At 38.9% G+C, this 19990-nt stretch overlaps 2 protein-coding genes across 2 annotated transcripts in view; one reads left to right on the top strand and one right to left on the bottom strand.

Annotated features, from left to right (window-relative positions):
- The window catches only part of FNBP1L (formin binding protein 1 like), a 55181-nt gene extending 46568 nt beyond the window's left edge, over window positions 1-8613 (top strand). The window contains exons 11-17 of the mRNA XM_062497293.1: window positions 2961-2975; window positions 4993-5102; window positions 5687-5819; window positions 6267-6361; window positions 6853-7001; window positions 7381-7539; window positions 8594-8613. Coding sequence (XP_062353277.1) covers window positions 2961-2975; window positions 4993-5102; window positions 5687-5819; window positions 6267-6361; window positions 6853-7001; window positions 7381-7539; window positions 8594-8601 — 669 coding nt within the window. The 3' untranslated portion in view covers window positions 8602-8613. The remainder of the gene's footprint in view (window positions 1-2960; window positions 2976-4992; window positions 5103-5686; window positions 5820-6266; window positions 6362-6852; window positions 7002-7380; window positions 7540-8593) is intronic.
- Window positions 8614-12031: 3418 nt separating this feature from the next.
- The window catches only part of BCAR3 (BCAR3 adaptor protein, NSP family member), a 67975-nt gene continuing 60016 nt past the window's right edge, over window positions 12032-19990 (bottom strand). Inside the window, exons 8-13 of the mRNA XM_062497272.1 lie at window positions 18127-18761; window positions 15302-15417; window positions 14347-14518; window positions 14039-14162; window positions 12989-13201; window positions 12032-12219 (exon numbers count right to left, since the gene is read on the bottom strand). Of these exons, the coding sequence (XP_062353256.1) occupies window positions 12032-12219; window positions 12989-13201; window positions 14039-14162; window positions 14347-14518; window positions 15302-15417; window positions 18127-18761 (1448 nt within the window). The remainder of the gene's footprint in view (window positions 12220-12988; window positions 13202-14038; window positions 14163-14346; window positions 14519-15301; window positions 15418-18126; window positions 18762-19990) is intronic.

Here is a 19990-nt window from a genome sequence, read left to right as displayed (position 1 = left end):
GGTGATAGCAGATTTTGAAATACTGATTTTTTTTTTAACATTACAATTTTGATGTGTTTGCTGATTAATTGGTCACTCTTGTTTGTCCTAGTTTCTTTTGAGTAAAATTATTGAAAGAATTACTACAAAATGCCACTGAGACTTATCAATTAATTTACTAGTACAGTGGCACATTCTGCAAATAGAATTTGTCTGGAAGGCAGTAGAAGGGAAATACAAAGAGGTTTCCTAGCAACATTTATGGTGCTAGTGATGAATGTGCTGGCACTTTCCTGTTACATCAGAAAAGTGAAGGCTGCCCAGTTTATGTGTGTCTAGTGATATTTATTAATTCAAATAAAAAGGTAGTTGGATACATTTGGTTATATATAATTAATATTTTTTTGATATTTCAAGATAATACTGAATTGCTGTCTTGTATGCATCAAGAATGGTTGACTGTTGTTGATATAATGTGGAGATCAAGGTACAACAATGTTCTATTGCAGTAAAATTAAAATTTAGAGGCTCCCTTGTTGTCATTCTGAAGCAGAACGAGCTACAGTTAAAACTTACTTTATTTAAGTCATGTTGTGGCATCTAATTTCAGATCCCCAGATACCTTGGAAAGAGCCTTTCTAGCACAGCCATTTTTTAGAAAATTCTTGTGTTCCTCTAAGTCTATATGGAGGGCAGGATCTCCTTTCTCTTCTGAGTCATTAGATCAGAATTCAGTCTGGTTGTGAAGGTAATGCCTCTTCTTCAGTACTCAGTGAGGAACTGCCTGGATTAGGCAGTTGTTGGAATGGCACAGGCCTTGATTACACCTTGAATTTGTTGATCACTAAATGGTTTGACTCCTGCCTTACAAATCATCACCTTGTACTACCAATAGTTCTAGAACCTCTTTTGAAGGGAAAGATCATCTCCTAACAATTACAGAATGATAAAAGAAAATGAAACCATATCTTTATTTGATTTTAAAATACATTCTTAATGTTGTAAAATTAATTTAATGTAATACATTATTTAAATAATTTAAATTCAATAATTTTTTAACATTAGGAAGCATCACTAATATCCCACAGATCTAGATTCACTCAGATATGCCATAATATTAAAGACTTCATCTCTGTAAAATCTTGAAGAATGAGATTTTAATTTATATATAATCCGAATTTCCTTGCAAGCATTTTAACAGACACCACATTACTGCATATTTTAAAGTCTTTTCAACTTAAATGTATACTGGACTAGTAGTAGATTTCTTGTTTTAAATCTCATTGGTCAGTCTTATCTTTGTAATATACCTTGATTAAATGCTTAAGAGTTGCTGGTATGTGATATTGTTTCCCACATGTTTTGTCCCTGGAAAATGATTGCCAAATGGTACTGACATGCAGAACTGCTAAACCATAGGATCATAGAAAGGTTTGGTTTGGAAGGGACCTCAAAGCTGGCAGGGACCCCTTTCACTGGACCAGGCTGCTCAGACCCCATCCAGCCTGGCCTTGAACCTGCCAGGGATGGAGCATCCACAGCATCTCTGGGCAATGTGTTCCATTCCTCAGCACTCTCTGAATGTAGAATTTCTTCCTAACAGCCAATCTAAATCTATATTCTTTCAGTTAAAAAGTGTTCCCCTTTGTCCCATCACCATCTGCCCATGTAAAATGGTGCTCAGTTTGCTTCTGCTGAGCTTTATCTGTGAGTTGGCATCTATCAGCCAGGGAAGCATGCTGGTCATTTTGTTTAATGTGCTCTGTAGAAGATTTTGCTCAAGGCACTGGAGATCACAAACCCAGTGTCCTTCCACTCCGTGCTCCATGCAGTACATTTTCCTGTTGTGATGTAGAGCAAGAGCAGCAAACTGTAGCTGTAGAGTAGGTTATTCAAAGAGGGTGTAAGCAAGTGTAGCTGCTGTGTTAGTGCTGCTGTTACTTGCTGCTGCTCCTCCTTTGAAATCTTAATAATCCCAGACAGTGTTAGTGCTTATGAGAGGTCTGTGTTTGGTACATAAAATGTCTGCATGATCAGCAGTGATCTGTAGACCTTGAACATCTTGGAAGACAGTTTCTGAAGGGAACAGGAAGTTTGTTTATGTCATTTTGCATCTCTGGACTTCCTTTGGTAGGAGATTCCTACCAAAGTATTGTTTGTGGAGGTGCTTTACTCCCCTCATTGCTAGAAATTCTAATGTTGTGTGTGTGTGCCCCAAGCAACAGCCTTAACAATTGCTCAGGGTCAAAAGTGAAGTTGAGATATCTAAGTTGCTTGGTGTTTCCCTGGAAGGGGTTGTCCAAATTATTAAAAGCATGGCAGATCTTCAAAATGCTGTGAATATTAAAGCCAAGATTCAGTCCTGGCACCTTCTTCTAAGGATAAGCCTTTACACTTTAAATATCTATTTTCATCTGGACTAAAACAATTTTAGATAATAACAATGACCCAAATGCTCTTTTCAGAAAGTAAAATTTATTACTTCTAGACTTGAAACATATCTGTTTGTTCTAGATTGACTGTGATATAAAGTAAATATATTGCAAAAACTACATTTGTAAGAGTGATTGTAGTGGATTTTGAGCTGTGATTAACAAATTTTTTGTATATGGCTGATCAGTCCATCATCATCAAATTTTGCTATTTTGTGTAATGTTGGCTGTGTGTGTGTTTCTTTTCCTACAAGAGAAGGTTATTTAGCCCTTTATTCAGAGCACTAACATTCAAAAGTAGTTTAATGAAGTTCTGTGTTAAAATTTTGTAAGTTAAAAGTGCCCATTATCACTTAGTATTTTTTTAACAGTAATTATTAAAGCAATTAGTTTCTTGTGCTTATAGTAAAATGTTATTTTTTATAAATGAAAACATCAATCCTGAAGTGATATTTTAAAAATACATTTTTAGGCATTAATCACTTTTGTAACTGGTCATTGCGTGTAAATAATTTCCCGTTTCTTTCTGTTTTCAAATGAACTGTGCAGTGGTCGGTGAAGATGGTAAGCCCGTGTGCTGATCTGTCTGCTGTACTTCTGCTAAGATAGCATGAAAATAATCTTCTGAAAGTGTTTCCATACCATAACTGCTTTAAGTCAGGTGCTGAAATACATCTTCAGATTTTCCACTCATATGCACAGTCTTCTTAATCATCCATGCTTAATGTAAGGCAGTTAGACTTGTGATCTGGCTGCAACTAAATCTGCAATTTTGGAATTTTAGAGTTGACCAGTATTCACAAGTTGGTCATGATGGAAATACTTGGTGATTTTTCTTTGTCAGGAAAATTGTTTAAGTAGCATAAAATATTTATAAGAAAAGAATATAAAATTTGTGTGAAGAAGAAATACTGAATGCTGCACTCCTTTGAATTTGGAAGAAAAATTTGCAGGGGAGAACCTTTTTGCTTAGAACTACAGGAAGCTGTTACATTAAATAAAACCACGCCCTAAACAATACTGTATTGCAGAGTAATCAGTAAAAATTCACGGAAAGACCTCTGTTCTTCTGATTCATCTTTTAGGATACTCTTGTTTAAATGTACCTGTAAGGAAGAATGATAGAGAGAACATTGTTGTATTTTTGTTTCTTTGTAGTGTATTCCACTTAACAGTGTTTTCTTGGAAGACTTTCTGAAGGGAACAGGAAGTTTGTCATTTTGCATCTCTGGACTTTGAGGCTATACAGAGTGTGTATTCTTCTTCCTCCAGAAAGAACCATTTGTTTTGTTTTGGAAACATCATATCCTGATTTTCCTTCTTTTATGATTTATTATTTTATTTCCTTCTTAAAAAGCAATGGGATTGATTTTACAAGTGCAGAAAAGTTGAGGGGGTGAGGAGATCTTAAGGGGAGGTGTTGGAAACTTGGCACCTGAGCCTAAGGTTTGTGTCAAAATGTCACCAGTCAAGTTTCTGTAAACTTCCTTCTTGACAGAAGAAATGCTGGCCAGTTTGGTTTGCCTCCATGGAGGGTTACTGGAATAGCAAGTGGGTTTCTTGGGTCAAAATCAACTTCCTTAGGCAAATGGGATCACAGAAAAAAACCAAAAAGCCGAAACCTTTGTTGATTAAGACATGTACCATATTTCCTTCTTAACATTGTCAGTGTCTGTCACCCCAAGGGGAAGAATTTTCACAACAACTTGCAGGATATATAAAAAGTCTCTTCCCAGGCCCTTCTATCCTACTTATTCTAATCTTGGCACAAATTTGCAGTGAAGTTTGCAGGTTTGGTTCGTAACAATAGGCGGTCTTAAATTGGCTGGTTTTTGATTTTTTTTTGAAGTTTGGAAAGTAAGAGGGTTTTTTTGCTTCCTGAAGTTTTTTTGCTTGGCTTTTTTTTTTTTTTTTTAATTAATGTAGAAAAGGTGACTTGGAATATTTGAGCAAATTTTGAGTCAAATGAATTCAAGTAAGAATTTTGGTATTACAAAGGTTTTTTCTGTGCTTTGTGAACCAGTTTTACTTGAGGTAAAATCCATCAGAACCTTGTTAAGTTTAAATATGTTTTCTAGGCTTGCTGAAGTTCTGGAAGAGAACTATAATAGTGCTTTGTAGTGAAGATCCAAAATACAGTATTTTTTTTTTTTTTGATACCATCCAAATTACCACAGAACACACTTCAGAGAAATAAACAATTTCTAATATATGTATATAGTTATTATATACACGTCTTAGGTTATTGTTCTGACTCAGATTATTCTGTCCTTTTAAAATCTTCTTTAAGTGCAGTGGATGTAAGAGGAGGTACATGACTTCAGAAAAATAGTCTAGAAATGTGGAGTTACCTCTGTGAGCCGACTGCTGCAGAAGGCAGAAAGCCCCTTGCCTGAATGACTACACTCTGGCAGCAGGAACATGCATTTATTCTGTGCAGTCTTTTGTAGAACTGTCTGTCAGTAGAGTTTTTAAGAAGGTCCATCTGCTTCCAGTGAACACTGTCCTTGTGTGGGTATGTCAGTTCAGCTGCCCAGCCTTTTGCATGTACTAGCTTGTTTCATAGTATTTCTGCTTGCAGGGCCCTGCACTAGAAGATTTCAGCCATCTCCCTCCAGAACAGAGACGCAAGAAACTGCAGCAGAGAATCGATGAACTGAACAGAGAGCTACAGAAGGAAACAGACCAAAAGTGAGTGCATTTTGGGGCGGGTTCTGTCATGGTTCTCTATTTTTTTGGACATCCTCTACCTAAGCCAACAGTGCTCAAAAGCTAGGACACAATATGCTAGGGTATTAAAAAGCTTTTTAAACTCAGAATTTATTGTATGTAGGTTCTGTTAATATTGCTTTTTTCTGCTTTACTGTAATACTCATTTTGATTCTAGTACTGCATAGGGATCATTGGCTCTAAAATCGTGCACTAAAAAATGCGTGGGTCTGTTGAGCGAAATAGCTGCAACTTCATGCTTTAAGAACAGAACAGGACTGATATTTAGGGAATTGTATATAACAAACAGTATGGGAAACAGTCTGAGACTGGATAGGTAAGAGTCAACAGCTCGAGTCCTTGTGTGCCTGTGCACATCACAAGAAAGGAAGGCAGAGGGCTTAGATGACAGAATGGGAGAAGGATTTAGGCATTGTGTGAAGACCAGTAGTTCCTTGTTGCTGTGCTTGGTATCTAATCACAGTTCAGGATCTCATACACATTATTTTAGCTTTAATGAATCAAAACTGGTATATTACTTACTGTCATGGTTTGTGTGTTTTTAGAGATGCCCTCATCAAGATGAAGGATGTTTATGAAAAAAATCCCCAGATGGGTGATCCAAGCAGTTTGCAACCAAAATTAACTGAGACTATGAGCAATATGGACCGACTTCGGATGGAAATACACAAGAATGAGGTTAGGTTCTAAAACAGTTTCTTGGAAAATGTAAATGATTGGTACAATTGTATTTTGCCTTACAGATTTTAGCTATAGCACTCAGAAAAACTACTTGATTTAAGAGTAGAGCTCCTGATACAGTTTTTTGTGGGGTGCTGTATTTTCAAGTATGTTCATCTAGCTAGAATAAGGGTGTACATTATTGAAGATGTAAACTGTTCAGAAGAATATATTAACTTATTTTGAAATACACATGTAATTAAAGATTTTTTTCTTTACACCAGTATGGAGCATAGGGTAAACATAAAGGACAAGTTCATGCTTTGTGTGAAGTAATTATGACACTTGACATCTGACCACAGTCCCTGTGTGGCTGTGAACTGTCTGCAGTTCAATGCATTTGTTAAATGTGCTGGTTTAGAATCAGTTTTTCCTTGACACCAATATTTGCCTTTTTCCCCCAAGGCCTGGCTCTCTGAAGTTGAAGGTAAAGTAGCAGCCAGGAGCGACAGGAGGCACAGCAGTGACATCAACCACCTTGTCACCCAGGGCCGAGAGAGGTCACTATTCTGTCTCTACTGCTTTACGTCCTGTGCTACAGTCTGTACAGCTCTCTGATGATTGCAGGAGGGATGGGTGTTACCCTCCCAAGGTGTATGTCCTTCTAAAGGAAAATCTTAACTGCTTCTGACTTCTAGAGGTCACTTCCTGCCATTCTGGTAACATATAAAAATAGTCTAATTGAAACACCTGCTCATTAAATAGCAGTGCCTTTTAAACCTGTCTTATTCCATTGCATAAGGCTCACTAGTTTTCCATGTTCTGTGGAGACAGGTGTGTCAAAATTATGTTTGTTTTTCTAGCAGGATTCAGTCTAAGCTTTTGCTAGATGAGTTTTTTTCAGTAAATCACCTCTGACAGTGATATGAAAACTGCTGACAGAAATTCCAAAACAGTATCTATGACCTGCCTTTTCTGTGATGCATGGATGTTGTGAGTTTTAGAGCTAGGAGCTCCTCAGAGTCCTCATGCTCCAATCATTGCATTGTAGCCCTGAAGGGAGTTACACAGATGATGCCAACCAGGAAGTTCGTGGCCCACCACAGCAACACGCTCATCCCAATGAGTTTGATGATGAGTTTGAAGATGATGATCCATTACCAGCTATAGGACACTGCAAGGCAATATATCCCTTTGATGGTAAGGTCAACAGCATGCACTCAGATTCTTTAACTGTAAAGCGTGGATGATTTGTTATAAAGAAGACAGGTAAAATGATTTAAAGCAAATTACCTGTATGAGTAACTAATTGCTTAAAAGATCAGCGAAGATACTTTATAAATTAATTTATGAACAGTACTTGTGCTGTTTTAAGATAAATATCAGCACAGCTATTGGAAAATATTCAGCTTTACAAATTGCGACTTTTTTTTTTTTTAAGTCTGTTTGGCCATATGTTCTCTTGCACAGATTTTTCATTCTTCCTGTTTATATATAATTTGAAAACTATGCCTTGGGAAAAAGATGACTTGAAATTGTGTTTGTACAGTGGGACGACTTTGCCTCTTGTTTTTCCCAGGTCATAATGAAGGCACTCTAGCAATGAAAGAAGGGGAAATTTTGTACATTATTGAGGAGGACAAAGGAGATGGGTGGACAAGAGCTCGAAGACATAATGGAGAGGAAGGCTATGTGCCAACATCATATATAGATGTAACGCTAGAGAAAAACAGCAAAGGTGCAGTAACTTATATCTAACAGTAAACTGGCAGCTCTCAGCTGTACATTCCCCAGGGGAAATAGTGGAAAAATTGTAAGTTACACAGGCTCACGGAAAGAATTACAGAATCAGAAGTCAACAATGAGCTGCTGTTTGCACGGGGAGTTAGCTGTAGTTCCTTTCAGAGATGACCACATTAAATTATGCATCTTACACTGGTCTGTAATTTTGACCAATGTCTTCTGCTTTCCTGTTTTACAAACCACTAAATCCAATTCAGCTATTGAACTGAAAAAGACCAGGATTTCTGCTTGTTCTGTGGAATACTTAGTTTTTATAGAGAACTGAAAAAGTACTTTAGTTTTAAAGATCTCTTAAGATTTACTGTTCCCACTTTTATGACTTAAACTGTATTCTTAAAACAGAGATCTTTTTCCTCTAATAACTAACTGAACTCAGTTACTGAAAAATTATTAATTTCCTTCCGTAGCAAATACTTGGCAGCTTTCACTTCTTAAACAGGAAAATGTTTTCTGATTCTGAAAGTTCAACAAAAATACTCAGGAAAAAACATTATGATTAAGAAGGACAGAAAGTCCACTGACCTATATCGCCTTCCTTTTCAGTACCTGTAATGTGGAATATTCTGTCTTGGACATAACGTCATTGTTTTAACTCTAGATACCTTGAACAAACAAAAAAAGATCACATGTAATGCTTGATGTCTTACAGGAAACTCTCTGCTCCTGATAAGGGAATGAATCATTTTATGTTCTTAATCTGTGCCTGTAAAACCAATTCTTTTAATTGTATTGTGTTTAGTCTGAAGACAGTGTCTTAAATGTACAGCAGTTCTCCTCATTGTTAAATCACTGACGATTGGAAACTGCCTTGCACAACTTGATTACTGGAAAAGAAAAAGCTAATTTTTTATTTCTAATGAGAGCTTGCGTAATTAAGTACAAGGCTAGTGTATAGCCACTGAGAATGGCCTGTTAGAACTGAGCACGCTTCTCTGTCTTCTAAAGGCCTTCAGTAACTTTGTTCTTTTCTTTTTCCTCTTGGACTGCAGGTTCCTGAAGCGGGTTTCTGAGAAAATGGGCGAGATCTTGAAGGAGGTTACATGCAGCTGCTGGGGGGGTGGGGGTGGGGAGGGGAGGGGTACTAGACTGGGAGGCCCAAGGGAAAAGCTAGTTGCATGAATGCATGCAGACATACATTTAGTAGTCACTAACATCTTAGCATCTCCATATATAGGTAAGGATGTATTACAAAATTTTCAATTTGTGCAGGAAAATAGAGTTCCATTGCCAGAGTAAAAAGGCTACTGCTCCTAAAATTGCTTTATTTTCATTGTCCTAGGTTGTCCCAGGTGCACAAACTATATTTTAGCTTGTGCTACATTTTGATTTTCTCAGTTATGCTCTTTTCCACCTCACTTTTATTGGCAGTCATTTAGAGCCCTGTGTCAGTTGTCAGTCTGCCTGTGCCACCTCCATGCTCGCCGTTAACCTCCTCCTGCATGCCTAGGACAGTCAGGCATGTTCTGTGTAACACTTTTGCCATCATTGCTCGTCTTATTTTGTAACAAATCATTTTCTTTAAATATCTTCAGCACTAGAGTTTCATCCCAGTATCCATGTATGCTGCTGTAACAATACCACTGCAACCATCATTACATTCCAGCTGTTTGGCATAACCGATAAGTGACTGTAAGGTGTTTTGTTAATTTGGGGAAATAATGCATCTCAGCTCTAGCCTACAATGCAATCAAGAGAAACTCCAAGAACTGTGGTCCATCTTCAGCACTTCAGTAGCCTGTTGTGAGCACTGACAGCCTGGAGCACAACCAGAGGATTCACCACTGCAAGCTAATGACTGTTTTCAGAAGTCAACCACTTGCCATTCAACTGCTGCCTTAAACTAGAGTGCCTAAATCTGTTGTTTGCCAACACTACCACTTACAGTATCCCACAAAGGGCTTTGTGTCTCAGCTCTTCTCACAGTGCTGCAGCTGCTGAGGTAGCCACGGTAGGTGTTTTCTAGAGCTCTACTTTACTGGATACATGGTGCATCCATGAATTTTATACATTGAAATGTGTATCTCTTCATTTGACTTTAATATTTTTTTAAAAGATTTTTATGGAAACTGTCTTTTAGTTTTTTCACTATGACGTTCCAATTTCAATTACTGCAGTGCTAGTCCATTTCCAGGTGATGTTTCATTGTATGGACCAGGTGACATTTGAGTGATACTTTGTCATGATCTTTGTGCACTTTTACTTGTAAACAATTGAAATTTGGATATGTTTATACGTGTAAATATAGTTGTCTGCAGTGCCCCTATTGCTTATGTTGTCTTGCCTCCCATTTGTGGTTCTATTAATAAATGCATCATATCTGATTGATTAGGGTGATAAGAATTAGACTAGAGATGTTGGGGGGAGGGATAACTTACATCAACACAAGCTTGTCAACCCAGCCACCTGCTGTCTGGCAGTGTATTATGGAATAATAATGGAAACATCCTGTTGTTCTGGGGTCTGAAGCAATATGTGGCTGCAGCAGTGCTGGATTCTTTTTCATTTCAGTGTTATTAGGAACTGTACTACCAGTAAAACTGAATTTGAGTGACTTGTGTAGAGGTTTATTCCTTTTGTTATGTATACCACTATTACACAGCTTGACCTAGTGTACTATGGGGCCTATTAAACTCTAAAGTTTAGATTTTTGGAACTTGTATACAGGGTTATTTATATAATGTGACATTACTCAATACTGACAGAACTACTTAGGTAGTTTTTTTGGGTTTGGGGTTTTTGGGAGGGTTTGTTGGGATTGGGGTTGTTTTTTTTTTTTAATTTTGTTTTCATTTTTTAAAATCTAGTGCTTTTTTTATTTTGGAAAAAACTCAGTGATCCCTGTGGGTCCCTTCCAACCCAGAATATTCTGTGATTCTGTAATTCTGTGAAGAGGAAGAAATGTGATCTGTGTATTTTCTGGTTAAGGGCCTGTGGTCTGCCTGGCTAACAGCCTTGGAGGTCTGTAATAACACTTCCTGGTGAAAGACTAAATGTTCTTTTCACACTACTGTTTGTTTTTCTGAAACAGGATTTGCTTCCTTTGGAGGCAGGTTGCTTTCAAGAGGGATAGTGCAACTTGTATGAGGGTTATTCAACATAGGAAAAAGCATTTGTACTTGCACAGCTTCTAAATCACTTATTCTAAAATTCTCAGCATGAGTTGTCTTAAAGAATCAGACATTTTCCAGTAATTTTTTTAATCCTTTTTTGTGCACATGTTGATTTCCTAAATGTTAAAATGCTTTGTTTAAAAATAGTGTTCTCTGTTGAGAATATTTTCATGGAATAAAAAAATCTTTTCATGGTCTAAGTAATTAGTTTCCACATTTGTCTTCTGTTAAGACTGACTTTCAGTACGAGGTCCATGAACTCTTGTTGTGGTGCTAAAAACTTCTGCTGTGATCTGCTGTAGCTGGGAGGAACAGATGCTGTTGTTGGTTGTGCTGTCATCCTAGCCCAGATACTTCCAGTGCTCTTAAGTAACATCTCACTCCAGAACTAGGCTTACTGACAACACACGTGCAGCTCTACTGTAGTTCTTAAATATTTGTACAATGTCTGAGGATAACCCTTATTCTGTATATGACCAAGTGGGATTTGCTAAGCCTCTTTTGTCTAAGAGACTCTGTGCATGCTGATTTCCTATAAAAAAATCTTATGCATTGCCTTCATCCAAGGAAAAAGAAAAAGCACTTATCAAAGTGATTCACCTCAGTAAATGAAGCAAGTTTAATACATACATACACCCACATTTACTCATGTCTGAAAGCATGTTAATTATCTGGATTGTTTGTTTTTGCCATTTCATCATTCATTCCTGGCAGTATAGCTGTTGTGCAGGCCCTAGCAGAAGCTGAGGTACTACAGCTGCTGTCTTAAAAAAAGGGGGAAGTTGTCCCAATACATAGATTATTTTCTAGTTTCAATAGGTTAATGTTTGAAACTTCTGGTTACAGATAAAGGATCATGTCTGCAACTTGCAGTGTTTCTGTGATTTGTAAATATGCAAATTATTTTGCATAAAGATACACTTCACAGTTCCATCCACAATGTTTTTTATATTCATTAAAGGAATATTATGCAACACATTTTCTGCCATGTCAGATAATTAATCTATCATTTTATTTACACTATTTGCTTCATCTTAATATTAAGATGCCAATGCCCTTATTCCTTGGCAACATTAAAATATTGCAGCTTTGGGGAAATAAAGGGATAACCTAACTGTTTAAAGGGATCAGTAAATGACTTGGTGACACAGTAAATAAATAATTCATTTAGCAATCAGTAGTTTTAAAACAAGTGTGCATTGTGCAGTTAAAAGTTCTAAACATCTTGTGAAATGCAAGAAGCTTGTGCAGTATCAAATTGCCAGAAGACTGCTAAGGTTATTTCAAGTATATCACTTAAGTAGTGTTTCCAGAGTCTTATATACTTAATTGTTCCACCAGCTTCACTGGAGGAGGTTCCAGTTTTCGGGAAAGTGCAGTTAAGATCCGGCTGAATTTCTCATATCTTTCACTTTGATTAACTTGTGCTCCTTTGCTGCCCCAGAGCAATCTCATTTGAAATTCCGTCTTGAAGATTTCACTCAGCTCTTCATCGGGCTGGAAATCTGTAAGTAAAAAGAATCCCACAGTATCACCACCAGACAATTTTTTTATTCTGCAGAAATGGCTTTTAAACTGTCTTCTCTCCAAATAAGCTGTAGTGCACTGGGTTCTGTTTGCACAGTGATTTTTACAAGCTTGTAAAACAGTGAAAATCCTTTCCAGCTTTGGCATTCTAGTAACACCGATGGCTCTAAAGACAAGGGGATAGGCTAGCCTTGCTTAATTCTAATGCTTAGAATTGTCATTATAGTCAGACCTTAAATATAATTACTTACACATTACTTACACAATTACTATATTTCTCCCCACTCCCTTTATTTTTTAAACTTTTTAAACTTGCAGTAGAAAAGTTAGGTCATATTGTTAACATGCTGCTGCTTTCTGGCTGTTGCATGGTCACTATCTCTGTGCTGTAACTCACACTGTTGTAAAGAATCTTAGGGTGGTATTTCAGTTGTAATAATCAGAGTAGGAATTTTATGTTGTACAGAAGACTGGAACAATCTTCAGTCTGTACTGTACTGTTGTTCAGTTGCCAGAAGGGTCAGCATATTGAGTCATGAGAACTTCAAGTATGTTTAGCAAAAATGCTTGCTGGAGAGCTGTGGTAATGACTAATTTACTGTCTGCTTTTAAACAATATTAATGTTGTCCTCAGACTGAGTTTCCTGCAGGACATTTGCTATTCTCTCAGCTCCTGCCAAGGAGGAGAAGGATTTCTCTCTGTGCAGCCAGGGGCAGGCACACAGCCCCAGCTGCAGTCTCTCCTACCTTGCAGCAGCCGCTCTGCCGTCAGGCGAAACGTCTCGGCGTGCTGGGCGAGCAGGCGAGCCGTGCCCAAGTGCCTGAGCATTATCTCACCACTTTGGTCACTGCTTTCCCACAGCTCCACACCTTCAAAAACAACAGCCTGGCGCTCCATCAAGGTAACAAGAGGCATCAGCAGTGGCACTGTTATGTTGTTCTGTGGAGCACTGATGGTTCCTGGAATAGAGCAACAATCACATATCTCAGACATTATTGTTAATTGACGAAGGTGTTGTAACTGCAGTGTTCTTTTTTAAAGTTGGAAACTGCTGTTTGTCTTCCATCTTTCAAATGGAGGACAAATAGCCTTCAAAAATATTACTTGAAATATACCTGTCCTACTAGTTTGCAGTGAACTGGCTGGGGAAGAAGACCAACACCAATTGGTGTTAGAAAGCTGCATTTGCTACAGGGGAAAGCTCTCCTGAATTACTAGACACTGGCACCAAGATTTTAAACATTTTCAAAATTGGTCATTCCAATAAAAATATCCATGAGGCTAAAAATTTTCACTGTCTACTTCTTCCGTTGGAGAAATGTTCTGAGAAATTTTCTCTGTCTTGCGTCCCTTTAGAAACTAGAGCTGCAGTGATTCTGGCACAGGGGCATCTAATGGTGACCGTTCATTTTATTTCAGGACTCATCTCTGATATAGTGGACAAAGCAAACAAGAAGCAAAATCTGCCAGAGTTAATTCTGGGAGGAGGGAGATTTTTTTCCCTGTTTTTGTGGCAGGATGATGCAATGTGTCAGTTTCTGCTCGACACAAAGGAAGTAGGGGTGTGGGAAGAACGTTATATTCTGCAGGGATACAGGCACACAAACATATACTGATGTTTGGCTGGCAGACTGTTTGCTTCTGTTCATAATCATATGGCATTATACAAGTTTACATCATCATTTTAGCATACAATGCACAGCTGTGGAAAAAGCAGCTGCCTAATCTCCCCACACAGGAAATCAGTAGGGGGAGGGTTAAAATGATAAATAGAAATCAGTGTCACTCATACTCACTAGTCCACTCATCTTGTCCTTCATGCAAAGCTTTGCAAGATGGTTTCAGCTGCTTTTCATACATAATGGCAGTCTGGGTATAACAATGTCTTAGAGCCATCCAGGTTTGTTCTAATCTACTGACCTGTGTGTGCAAAATAGAGAATACCCATTATTGACTTCACTGCAGGAAAAGTACACTGCTGCTCACAGAGTCATAGAACAGTCATGAAGACTACGCTGATGTTCTTTCTAGTCTTGAAGAAATGACTCAAATAAGCCATCAAACAACTCCACACTTTGGAACATAAAGAGAAACAGATTTTTACCTGTGGCATTTCCAGTGCTTTCATAATGGCAGAAAAGCCATATAAATCTCCTAGTGACTCCTTCAACTCCACAGCAACTTGGATGATCCTGTTTAATGTTGCTGCTCGATCTTCTACATTTTCTGTGCAACCCAAGATATCAACAGCTATTCCTATTGCCATGGTATTGTGCCTGTAAGTGAAACAATTCATATGACCATTTACAAATTATTAAATTCACATGTGTTCAAAGATCAGTTCAAGAGTGCATTTTTATCTTGGCATGCTCAGCAAATTTAGTTGTGCCAACATCTTTGCACCAAAACCAATAATGACATATGGAATAAATACATTCTCTTGAGATACTACTATCTTTACAAAATTCTGGTCAAGCAATTAATGAATGAATGAACACTTCTGGGAAAATTGCCCGAATTCCCTTTATCCTCCACATTCAAATCCTGTGATACCCCCCCCTGCGAAAAGTCTCAGCAAACTACTGAAATATAAAGCAGAAAATGTAGATCAGAACACCCTAAGTGTTCCCCCTTAACTTGTGCAGAGATGTTTCAGAAAGCTTTGCTGATTATGCTTTATTAGATCCACTTGCCACGTGCAGAAGGACCTTTCAGTGTTTCAGTGTCCTCCACACACACTTACATGTTCAGATAGATCATATTCCCCTGAATTTGAGTTTACTTGGGCTTGTAAAGGAGAGGTGATGGCATTCAGCTGTTCCAAGGACCCTGCTTTCAACACCTTTCCCCTTTCCCTATACTACATGTGACAGTTGCCTTGGGACCATAAGGAATCTTTTCCTATTCAAAACAAATTTACATACCAATACAGTAAATAATCTATATATGTGAATTCAGGAAACATGCAGGAGAGGATTCTTGAAGGAAATGAGGACAGTGCAGCCATGCTTTTGAGTTTCTGGCCATCTGCCCTAGCAATGAGGAACAGGAACATTTACCTCTCAATCAGGTCAAGGCGCAGCTGGTGTCCGTAAGGCAAGGTGATCAATTCAAGACCAGAGTTCCCTCCCATATTCCTCCTCATCTCTTCAGAAACTTCTACTATCCTTGCCACCTGTCAGACGCAAAAAACTCTGCATGAATTTTGAAACTAACATTTTTCAAAAAAACAACCCTCTAGCCACAGAGAAGTCCTCCAGTAAGTGCATGGCATACACAGCTAAGTGCACAGCCTGCAACACTGCAACACAGGCATCAGATTAAAATTTGAACCTATGCAGGTTCAGTGCCTGACCCAAAAAAAGTCGAGGAAATATTTTTGTTAAATTACACGGCCACCAAACATAAAAGGTGTGAACAAAATGCTTTATCAAACTCCATCTGCTTCCAGAAAGGGATTACTCTGCAGGTTCCAGGAAATGCAGTGCACTCTCAGCCTGATCCTTGTCATGGAGGCACTGCTCTTTGCCTTAAGGACATACACATTTGCTTTCCCTTTTTCCTTTCTAAAATACTACTGCTCAGAACATTTTTGGTTACACCACAGGGTCCTAAAGATGATTTGCTTCATAAAAATTTGTAAAGATTCATTAGAAAAGGACTAAGAAGGACACAATGTTATGCCTAATGAAGTCAGTGTGTGAAAGCTGACACCCTTACCAATTTGTCTTTGCTTTCTAAACAGATTGTATTAGCTACTGGTTACCTCAATAATAATTAAAATTGCTAATAATAAGCAAAACCACATTACTATGATGGTGAAAGATTATCTGCTGTTTTAAGGCCTGTATGTCGACATACGTACAAACCAATCTGCCTGCAATTTTCTGATACACCGATCAGCAGGCTTTTTTGGCTATGAAATGTTGAAAGCAATCTGGGCTGCACAACAAGCCTCACCGGTACAAAAACAGCACTGTAGAAAAACCTGTTTCACTTCTAGAGAAGCAGGAGTGATATGAAGCCCCTGGAGACACTGATTGCTATTCCATCACAAGTATGCAAGTGGCAAACACTCACCTACCTCATCACTTCCCATAAGGGTGAGTCTTTACTTGAAATGTCATTATTTAAAAGGCAAACAACTACTGATGACACAGGACACATGAACTTTAGCCTGGGATCTCAGTACCAAGCATTCATTCTGGCCCAATTCACAGGCCAATCTCATTGCACCATGCAGTTCTTATCAGTGCAGTCTATGCAACAAGTTGCCAGTAAATAACAGGCATTGGCTCAGCACTTGGAGGTGAACATCAAACAGACTTCTCTACTTGTCCCAGCTAGTTGCTGTTCCTGCTCCAAAATCCAAAAATCTGTTTCTGCAAAGCCCTCCAATGACTCTTAATTAATTCCAGCAGGCTAGTTGGTGCCTTAGTTCCATTGCAAAGTTTACAGTATTTAAAATGAGGAGTCTAATAATGAGCTAATTGACTATTATATACATACATACATACATATATATAAACTCACTACTTCTCTAAGGCATGCATATCCTATGCCTTCAAGCAACAAACTGTTTAACAATATATTACAGATAATTTAGTAATTAAGATGAAGGAAGGAAGAAAAAAGTGGATTTTGGAACTAAAATGTTAGAGAATGCTGTTAATACTCTTGGAACCACAGTAAAGAAACCTCAATCTACCACTTCTGAGAAGAGTGAGCAGTTGTGGAGCTGAGTTTTCCTGAGTCACCTTGTCTGCATGAAGCCTCACTTAGCAGCAGCCAGCATTGTTACTGAGGAAAGAGAAAGCTGTGTTTGCTGTTGGCAGGCCCCCAGCAGCTGGCAGGACTCACACACTCGGCTGCTCCAGGGACCTGCCCCCTCCTCAGCCCTTCGGTGTCTGTCAGGGCAGCAGCACCAGCAGAGCACTACTGATGTGCCTCTTCTGGAGCAGCTCCACTCCCACTGCCCTTCCTGCCTGCAGTGGAGTTACCCAGTGCGGAGCCACATGTTTCGCTTCCCAAATTCTTCTTAAAAAGACTAAAACTACCAAAGCCCAACAATGCTTGGGGGGGGTCAGATACCCACCATGCCATTTGGCTCCTGTAGCTGCTCTGCAGCAGGTACAGCACTCAGTCACACCAGCAAAGTAATGCAGATTTAACTGCAGTTGCATTTCTTTTATTGCACAAAATCATCATCGCATTAGGAGATGATTCTCCTGTCTTTCTGATCCATTAGCTGATCTCCAAGCCCTGGCAGCTGACCAAAGTCTACCATGTGAAAAACAGTTGTGTTCTTTTACATCTTTCTAAGCAATTCCACTAGCACAGTTCTCTCACAGGAGAGAAGAGCACAAGACCTGATAGCAATTTTCCCACACAACCTATCCAGCTACTGTAAGAGAGGAACACAAACATTAGAAGAGCAGCTGGTTTTAGAAGTTTATAAATGTTTTTGTTCCACTGATCGTTGTATATAATGGCCATGTGGCAGCCAGGTAATGCCTGCCTGCTCTTTGCCCTAACGAACTATTTCCTGTCATGAACAGTTCTCCTCACAGTGCTTTACAGCACAGAGAGCTCTTCCTCAGATACAGGAGAAAGGCTGAATCACGGGTATGCAGCAACTGATAGGAGATTTAAAAGACATAGGGATATTTGAGAATTTGAGTCTAAAGTCAAGCATTATGAGAGACCTTTAGTCCAAAGAGTTCGTGAACATTCTTATTCTTCAAATAGAAAACAATCTAAAAATTCCTGCAAACAATACAAACATTGTATTAGCTGCAAATCGACCCATTATTCTTTTCCAATCAGTTCTTCAAAAAGTCTAAACTGGCACAATATAAAACAAAACACACGATCTTTTTTTTACCTTGCAGTCCATTCTAAGGATATGCTGTGCAATCATCTTTGGGTTATTGTTGGTGAAAAGCTCCTTAACTCTTCTTAACATGGATGTTTCCAGTGGCTTGTTTTCAGGAGGAAGTAGTTTGGATTCAAAATCATTCGGTTTAAAAGTAGACACTGTCTCATAAACAGGTGTAGAAAAGATGCTGTTTTCTTCAGCCATCTGAGTTGGAGCTTCTAAAGGATCTGCAGGGCTCATTGTAGGATCATCATCAAGGATCAAATAGCTTGTTTCAGAGTTCCTGAATGTTGCCCTCTCCTTTTGTGTGAGATGTCCCACATAGCTGTTTTTCTGACACAAGTGTTGTTTTGCTGCTGTAGGATGTCTGGCAGGGTTCAGTTCACAATAGTGTCCTTCAGAGCTGTGGGAAGCCAAAGGAGAATCTGGGGGTTTCATCACGGGTGCTTTGCAGGGTTTAGGTGGAGGCTTTGAACAGAGCTGACTGTCTGATCCGCTAAGAGCTTCCCCTAGCTGTGACTCTAAGATGACTTTCTGAACAACTGTGGGGCTTAGAGATGGTTCACTGCCTGTTCTAAATGCAGGTGAGCTTGGACAGGAGTTTGTACTTGCTTCAGGTAATCGAGATGGATGTCTTGAACCTGCAGGGGAAAACAGTGTTTTAGAAGGCCAAAACACATAAAATTCCTGGTGCCTGTGCCAGGGTTCATCACCTAATGCTATTTCCTAGGATAATATTGTTAGATGACGTCAGTTATTTGCTGGCAAAATTGTATATTTTCAGGAATGGCCTAGCCAGTAAGTTCCACTCACTTGCTGATCCTCCCGAAATCCCCAATACACAGAACAGCTGCACCATAGTATTACTCTGTGGTAATGCTGACAATACTTCCAGTCTCTGCTGCATACATTGGCTATCCTGTCAGAGCTGGATGGCCTCCGTGGCTTGGAATAGGACGTTTCTTTGTAATCTGATCTATGCTATAAAAACAGCAACTTCCAGCTGCATCACATAGAAGATGAGTCATTTCTGAGAACGACAAGTTTGAGATGAAAGCAAAACTCCCTGAAGCCAAGCCTGAACCTGAACTAAGGTATGGAAGGAATGAACTTCAGAAATGCTGATCTTTTTGTGAAACAGGGCTAGTTTGAAGAGCATATACTTCTGTGTATTTATGCCTCATCCTGTACCTGCTGCATATGCAAACCTTGGCATCAGATATGGGACTGAGTCCTGTGTCAGACATTCCCAGACTGCAATTCTCAGTGCATTTGCTGGTATCGACAGCAAAGTGGCCAGTTGCATCGTTGGGTGTTACTTCTTGATTACAGATACAAAATAAAAACTCCAAATCACAGGCTGTCACCACCCTTAAGCAGTATGATAACAGGATCTGCTCAAAGGGTCTTATGACAAAATTCACAGTAGAACTCTTCAGGCTGTTGTAGTACAAAAATAAAAGTATCTGCAGCCATGGATTGGAATAATCAATTCAACTACAGTGGGACAGAAACTTGCCTTATAAACGTCTGTCCCTCCTGCTGTTAAAACACAGGAGCACACTTTCTATAAAAAGTCTCACTGTACAAATACCTAATGTTCTCTTTGTCACGAGAACTCTTCCTACAATAAGCAAGAAGAATTTTAACAGTACCATATTCAAAATGAGCAGCCTGGGAAGTCAATACTAGTTTGTCCACATGGGAAGAGATGCATTACTGCAAGCTATACACAACTGTGTTAGTAGGGAAACAATTGCTTAAACCTTTGAAGAATCTGAGAAATAAAATGCCCCAATCAGCAACTGATCCAAGTGTTGTCACACCCTGGATCCCTTGCTTAGGATGATAGTGGCCATGGAACCAGACA

Source organism: Cinclus cinclus, chromosome 8 (genome assembly GCF_963662255.1).
Source record: "Cinclus cinclus chromosome 8, bCinCin1.1, whole genome shotgun sequence".
Classification (NCBI taxonomy): Eukaryota; Metazoa; Chordata; class Aves; order Passeriformes; family Cinclidae; genus Cinclus; species Cinclus cinclus.
The sequence above is the reverse complement of the archived record's forward strand: the minus strand, read 5'-3'. Positions and strand labels throughout refer to the sequence as shown.